General features: G+C 41.1%; 1 protein-coding gene across 3 annotated transcripts in view; it reads right to left on the bottom strand.

Annotated features, from left to right (window-relative positions):
* Nucleotides 1-3,374: 3,374 nt before the first annotated feature.
* NOL4 (nucleolar protein 4) overlaps nt 3,375-7,988 on the bottom strand; it is a 206,792-nt gene continuing 202,178 nt past the window's right edge. For all 3 annotated transcript variants that reach the window (XM_076329767.1, XM_076329768.1, XM_076329769.1), the window contains one exon: nt 3,375-5,326. In XM_076329767.1, coding sequence (XP_076185882.1) covers nt 5,133-5,326 — 194 coding nt within the window. In that variant the 3' untranslated portion in view covers nt 3,375-5,132. The remainder of the gene's footprint in view (nt 5,327-7,988) is intronic.

Raw genomic sequence — 7,988 nt, 5'->3', positions numbered from 1 at the left:
AGTGCGCTTTACTGGGACAGGACGCTGGAAAGGAGTCAGCAGACCCAGCTCGGGCATTCACAGATTGCATGGCCTCGAGCAACTCATTTGCCTTTTGTGCCCATCTTTTTTTTTATGATATACCATGCCTTATGACATCATAAGGTATCAGCAATAAAACGTGGGGTGGGCTAGAGCGGGGTGTGTGTCCAAAGTAGCCATTGCTCGAGGACTGGCTGGGCATCAGTCTGCTGGTGGGAGGTGGCGAGTCGTTGCCTTTGCATCACTTCTTCTTTTTTTATTCTTCAGTTATTGAACTTGACCCACTTTTTTCCCTCGCTTTAGCCCTTCCGATTCTCTCCCTATGCTGCTGTGGGGAGTGATTGAGTGATAGGGTGGTGGCTTCCCTGCCAGGCAGGGACAACCCACCACAGCTCAAACTGTTGTAGGCCATGGACGTGCATTTCGAAAGCATTGCTATATGCTTGCTCTATTCTTCCGGTCTGCTATATCAGATGCACGTTTATCTGTTTTATTTATTATCAGAGCCAGGATACAGGCTATGTGAACAATTGGTCTTGTCCAGTACAGCCATTTTATATTCTTACATACTTACTCCAGTAACCATCTGTGTGGCATTGCTTGATTTCTGCCATTATTTCACAATTCATTTTCATGTGCTGGGAACTGTTTTTCAATAGTGGTTGGAGACAGGGCTAGATCTTGACTTCAGGATCTACTGAGATCGCTTTTCTTTATATAGAAAAACATACGTCTTCCTTATGAATGCCTCACAAGCTGCTCAAAGCCAAATTCAGAAGAGTTTTAACAAATTTACAATAAGTTTTTAGTACAGTGCTAGGAACTTGAGAGAAATGAAATTGCTCCTTCTTTCAATGGAGTTTTACCAACAAAACTTACCTCCACTTAAACTGTAGTCAGCAGGGACGCGGGTCATTACAGCAAGAATATCCAATCCCTTCAGTATAACTCTGTTTGCCATTTAGTTTTATAGCTACGGTCATGTACACGTTCATCTGCTTTTCCTCATTCAGAACATTCATTCTCCATACGGGATGGGCAGCTTTTGAACTGTCAAATACTTGCTTACCTACGCACCAGTTTTCTGTAGCTTTTGATACTCATCGTGGCCTATATGGTGGCGTTCTCCTTCAGTGACAGGCAGCAAGGTGCCAATCTGGAAGAAAACATTTGACCCCAGATCTCTTTTCATGTATTCTGACTCGGGTTTCCCAGCTGACATCGAAAGCAGTAAACAAATCTGGTTAGTTGCTAAGCTGGTTGGATTGTCCACTCTCACAACCTAAGGTTGTATGTAAAGCTGCTATCCACAGTTGCTTGCTCTATCAGTGACAACCACCCTGGAAATCGGGGAGAGAAGAGAGAAGAATGGATAAATGACTTGTCTTCCCAGTGCAGATGTAAACCTAAAGAGACTTAACCCGCTGAGACAATGGCCAAGCTTGGTACTTAACTCTGGACGGGAATTTAGGGACATTATAGGACATTCTCCCACCATCCCTCTCTTTCCAGCAACCCCATGAAGACTGAAGGTCTTACAGCACCACTCCCAAGGAAACTCCAGGATAGTTGGGAAGACATGAGGCTGTCTCAAGGAAGACCAGCACCTGCCAGGCTGCACTGATGAGGTTCTGCAGCGAGACATCCATCAACTTGAAGCACTGGTATAATAAAGATACTGGATATAAGGATGACGCTTTTCTGAAGGCAGCCTTAAGCAGGCATACCCAGGGGGCATGCCCGTGCCGGAAGGGACTGGCCTTATCCAAACAGCAATATTTAGGCTGAGGTGATCAAGCATTGATTACAGAAGATGTGGGTAAGAGAAGTTATATCTGGATACCTGACTCAGTCTATGGCTGGAGCAAGATCTTCTCCACCTGCGCCTTTACTTCCTTAGGAGTTCAAAGCAGGCAGAGAGTAGGTGGAGCTCAGACCTATAACGGATCCAAGAGGGCAAATTTAATTGTGATGCTTGGATCTAGATTCGCACACACAAAAGTAGACAGATTTATGGTCTCTCCTTCACAGGATGGGTCTGAATTTCAGTACCCTCTTACAAGAAGATGAAGTTAAATATAGTTGAATCTATGATTGTTCCAAAGAAGAGAATAATAAACCCAATACCTAGAGGTGGAAACAGCTATAGAGTAAAAACCCCATCAGTCTGCCGGAATTTGGCACAGATAAACCACTTGAGGACTGAAAGCCAAGTATCTGTATGAGCCTTTAGAAAAGGACATCAATTGCTCCTATAATTGAAGAAGGCCCTAAATATTTCAGAGAAGGCAGCCAGAAGAAGAGGATGTGTGTGCTGTAGAAGACATACTTGGAGAACTAGCAAAGTAAGCTGGAGGTGGAGCAGGAAAAAGGGGAGACTAGCCGTAGGCCTCGACCCCCAACTCTCTTACTGCTCCCTCAAGAAAAGGAGTAATCGGGGGAGAGGAAAGAGGAGTCAGTAGGTAGAACACTGAAGTAAATCTCTTGCCTCCTCATTCTCTAGCCTCTTGTCCTTATCTGGATTTAGCAAGACAGCTTGAAAAGCAGTGAGGCTGCCCAGCTGAGAAGCATTCCTGGCTGGCAAACAGCCTCTTAGGCAAACTGCTGGTTGCTGCTTAGGTGGCAGCTTGAGGCACACTGCCCTGCAAAACAGGACTAAGGAAACTTTGAAAGCCAGGCATAGTTGTCACCCTTCTTCTCTGTGGAAAACATATGCCAGAGCTTTTCTTTGGATGAGGACAAGGTAGTGACCTGACACAAGGTACCTGCTCCAGCCCCTCCTGGCATGCAAGAGAAAGAAGAAGGTGTAGACATTTGAAAGTGGAAGAGAAGAAAAAGGCACTTGGTTCCTAAATAGACTTTTGAATGTCTGGTGAGACAAAAGCTGAGGGAACCACACATCTATGGTACAGACAAGCCATAGGCTTTCACAGCCATGGTGAGAAGATGTTAGGAGCAAATGCACCTCTCAAGTGATGGGTAGCAACTAGTAAGAATTTGCAACAATATTCTCATATCCAAGAACAAGTGCCTTTAAAAAGATATCCAATAGATTTTTAGGAATAAATGTAGAGTGGCAAAGTGGTGTTGCCTCCAGCCAACGTAAAATTATAAAATGCTAGTGACTCGTATTTCATGATTTATGGACCACCGCTTCTACTCTTATTGATGAAATTATTCATTAAAACAAAGCTCCAGCTAGATCAGCCTACTGGATTTACTCAATAATTTTGAGAAATGAGGTTTGGGTGTCTGCAGGAATTGGACTGGAAGTCCCTTCTTCCTGTTCAAAGAGAATATTTACAGCTTTAAATGCTATGTCAATTTAAATGTTATAATGTTTCACAATCATGTATTTAAACACAGAAATCTGTTTATTTACCCAAACAAAACAGAGGAAATGATTCCAGCCCTCAGGTTTTGAATTCTCATTTAAATATGTGAACATCAGTCCACAACTTAGAGATGTTTGTGTATCTATGTACCTCCAAAATACTCATATTTCATAGGCTTTTTCACATTAATATTCACCAACAGTATCACAAAAGTTCTTTTTCTTTTACATAACTGTAAGCAACAGTAATTCTAGAAACACTAGAGAGAAAAAAAAGCATAGCAATGTCCACAGTTACAAGAAAAAGTGCACATTACTCGGTCACAATCACAGTCATTACTTGGAAAACTATATGTAACAAGTAGATATAAAATATCACTGATGCCTTAAACTCATTGTCAAAAACGGAATTACATAAAATTTTGTACATGAAATAAGGCAAATTTAGGAATGCACAAGAAACTTGTTATTCAACAAAAGCTAAACAACAGAACAGATAGTACAGTAAGCATAAACTAAAGTACTTTTTTCTATATACTTAAAAATAAGCCTGCCGTAGTGCACAAAGAAAACACCATTAATGTGTAATCAATATTATAAAATAAGAAATAGAGGGATTGGGAAGAGTCGGGGAGGGGAGAGAAGAGTTTTGTTATAGTTGCAGCTGCATCCATTTACAGTTTTGTACAGGTTTTAGCTAGGCCTGGGAATTATACAAATCATACCAGAAGTGTCAATGACCTTCCTCCATAAGAATTTCGTTTAAATTAAGGAAAATAAATTAAAAACACACAAGAGTGCAAATTTTCAGATTGTCACTTGCAACCTCTTAACATTCACCATCTACATCCAATCACAACTAGAGGGACTTGTACAGGACAGCAGCAGTGATCATGGAGTTAGATGAGCTCACCGTAAGAAATCAATTTATCTTTTTTTTTTTTCTCAATGATATGCCTTTTTTAAAAAACCCTCAACTCTTTATTAATTGCTAATAAAGCTGCAATATATTACAGAATGGAATCAAGAGTGGTATGAATGCAGGAAATGCATGCTTCCTTTGGAAGGTATTCCATAGATGACAATTTACAGTACACGGGGGAAGAATTATCCAGCATCAAGAGTTACTCGTTGTAGAAAGAATATGAAGTTGGGGAGAAGGGCACAGTCAGGGGTTCAAGAGAGGAAGGGGGGACTTACAATAGCTCCTCAAAACATTTTCAGGACCAGTGAAAAAGTTTACCAAAGTAAAAATGAAAAATCTTGAATGAAAACAAAAATCTTTTGTTTTGTTTTTTATAAAAATTACATTTTTTTAAAATACAAGATCCTTTTAATTGCAATTGTGCCCTGTAGCAACAGGACATTTGGCAACGCTTTGCCATATACTGCAGCTTTAAGTCCAATGAGTCAGTATCACATTCCACTAATATTGCACTTGGATCTTGAACCATTTTTTTTTTAAACCATCACAGCATCTTCTGTTTCCTCCACTTGTTAGAACGAGTTAATTTCTAGCCACTTTTTCGATATTTATGCTGACACACTAAAACAAAAGCAATAGGCTGGACACAGTAAAGTACCTCGGAAATACCAGAGGTCGAAGTTCACTTGAAGCACCTTAACACATCACTTTATGGATCAAGAACAGTGTGGCATTATGGTAATTAACTCTCCTAAAAGACTGTGCAGTAACTGAAGTGTGTGCTCTGGGAAATCAAAATGTCATTAGTGGAAACTCTGAGATAAGACCAGGCCGGTGTGAAGGTCACGTGACTCAGTTCTGCTGCAAAATAAGGTTTTCCAGTTCATCTGCAGAACGCAATAAAAACGCGGCTGATTCTCGATACCCTGCCACAAGCTGCCTCACTGCATTTATTTCAGTTGGACTCAGCTGGGGTCTAGAGCTTGAACTACTGGAGGATCCAGAGCTGGTTGCTAACTGCCTCTTCATACTGAGATCCGTCGGACCTGCAGGTAACAAAGGAAAAGAAAAGAAGCTTCAGGTCCACTGCCAGAGACGTTTCACAGGTTTGTAGCTACAAATGCAGAGTAGCAAAATCTGCTCTCAGCTGAGGGCCAGTGAGAAGTAGCAGAAACAAGCAGTAACTGTTCAGTTACCAGTTGCCTTGACAGGAACCACAGCCATTTATATTTATATATGACAGACGCCCTTTAAGTTCTACTTACGTAACACGAGGGGCAAGTCCACTGCCAGCAGAAAATTAGCCTCTGGGGGGTATCCCAAGAGTGTAAGCCACTTACACCCCAACACTGCCCTGGGATCCGATGCTGGTGAGCAGGCAGAAGATTAATCTCCTGGGCCTTCCCCAGCTCCAGCTGCCATCGTAGCCTTCGTGGCAATGTGCACACTTGCAGTTTTTATCACAGAATATCAATCTTATGTTCTCTAGATATCTATTTTCACATTTTATGCTTCAATCAGCATGCGGACAGATTGTGAATCCCTTACAGACGTAGATAAATGGTCATTCACTTGACTAGCCCCATGTGATCACTTATATAAATAGCTGGTCATGAATGAGATTAGGCTGGTGACAATCTGGCTGCTACAGTGAGGAGTACACTATCATCTGTGGGGGCTGCGTACAGCTGGCAATATATTGCAAGGATCTTGTAAGGCCTGAACACCGACAAGAGAATCTGCAGCACTCACCATGTTGCATTGGCAGCTTATACCAACATGCTTAGCACTTTTCATCAAAGAATATTCTCAAGACCACGTATGCTGCGTGCAGAAGACAGCACTCCTGAGGGCAGTCTGCAGGTTACCGCGATCGGCAAAACCATCTGCCATCATCAAGTTCGGCTTTATGTGGAATTTCCCTGGTTGTTTGACCATAGTTATTAATCAGCTAAGATGTATGGTGCTCTGATGAGACATTTGTGTTTTCCACTTAACACAACACATTTTTTCTTCCTGGAATGTAAATTTAGACAGGTAGAATTGGACTGAGGGCTTTTTTAAACATAGAAGGATACAGATGGCAAGTATACCTATCAAGCAGTTTATTATGTGCAAATCTGGAAAAATACTGCTCATTCATTTTGACAGCGTAGCAAATCTATACTTCTGGCAGGCAGAAGATCAGACTAGCCTGACCTTAATCTTAATACTCTCCTGGAAATTGGGATCAAGTTATCCAAAGTAATGTATCTTGCTTTCCTATGAGAAAAATGTCACTGTTCAATTTCATCTGGACAATGTATGTCAATGCTAAGGCTTTCTCAGCATTGGCTCACTGGATGGACCTTGCTTCCTAAAAAGACTGGAATAATTTTAAAATTTAGCATATTCAACTGTAGAATACAGAACACACCAATTCATACTCTAGAGGTTCTCCTAAATAATCCCACCAGAATCACAAGATTCAAAAACAGACTCGCTATCTTAAGCGCTAACGGAAAGAGATGTACTCATTTCCAGAAGCTGAAGATCCGGTCATAAACCTTACTTACTTTTCTTTCTTTTACGTTTATGCAGAGATACGGCTGAGACCACAAAGAATGTGGAGATTGCCATGTCCCCACACCCACTGAAGTTAATGAAAATCTCCCCTTGAGTGAATGAAAGCAGAGCTGGGACTATGAAAAGAAACTACTCAAACAGAAAGGGTCCTATTAGATCTTATTTCCTACTATGCAACTAGCATGAACAGCACTTAGCCTTACAACTGTATTATCCAGTTTTACACCGGCATAAATGAACTGACTTTTAAATGACTTCCAGTGTACAAAGGATAAATAAAAGGACAATTAGCTCAGTGAATTTGTTTCAGTGTGACCGCACGCTGCAGGGAAACGATCACAGTGTGAGGTAGCTCAGAGGATATTTCTAAGTAAAATCTTAACCCAGCACAGAGAAGAAGGGTATACAAATCATATAAAGCCAGCTGGACTGAATGGTTGTAAGAAGCCATTAAAGACTTCTATATTTATTGAGGCGGTAGGGAAAAAGCTACCACTGACATATTGAGGGCATTGTGCTCCATATGAACCTACTGTAACTTTTATGTGCGTTCCTTGACTCTTATTCATGTCACAGCCAAAACCACACACGCAATATATGGCAGAACAGAGCTTCTGCGGCAGAGCACGTCTTTTTCTGAAATGAAACTGAAGGGCTTTTCTCATCGGTAATCCAGATTTTTAAGTGATTGAATAGGATATTAAGTTTATTTCACTCGTAAGTAGAAAATACATAGAAATGTGCTTGCTTACATCTCTGAGGTTTTCCTTACAAAAACTGATGACACAAAGTAAAAGCACCGCTCGAAAGGAAAACTAGGAGAAGACCAGATGTCCAGCATGTGTAAATCAGTGTAACTCCTTACAAGTCTGTAGGGTCACAGTGATTTACACAAATTGAAGATCTGGCCCTGCATTCCTAGATGTCCCGATTAACTACCATGAGGAAAGTTTTTTAACTCTTCAGAATATATATCTTTGAATCCTTGAAGGCACTGGAAATCCCGTTTTGTACAAGTGCAAATCTGCAGTCTGCATACACAAGGAATCATCAGGACCCAGAACTCCTCTTGATCTGGGAGACTTCTGTTGTATTCAGAGTTCTTGTATACAAAAGAAATAAGAATTTTAACTTACCCCAGCT

Source organism: Aptenodytes patagonicus, chromosome 2, assembly GCF_965638725.1.
Source record: "Aptenodytes patagonicus chromosome 2, bAptPat1.pri.cur, whole genome shotgun sequence".
Lineage (NCBI taxonomy): Eukaryota > Metazoa > Chordata > Aves > Sphenisciformes > Spheniscidae > Aptenodytes > Aptenodytes patagonicus.
Note: the sequence above shows the minus strand (reverse complement) of the source record. Positions and strands in the feature narration are given on the sequence as shown.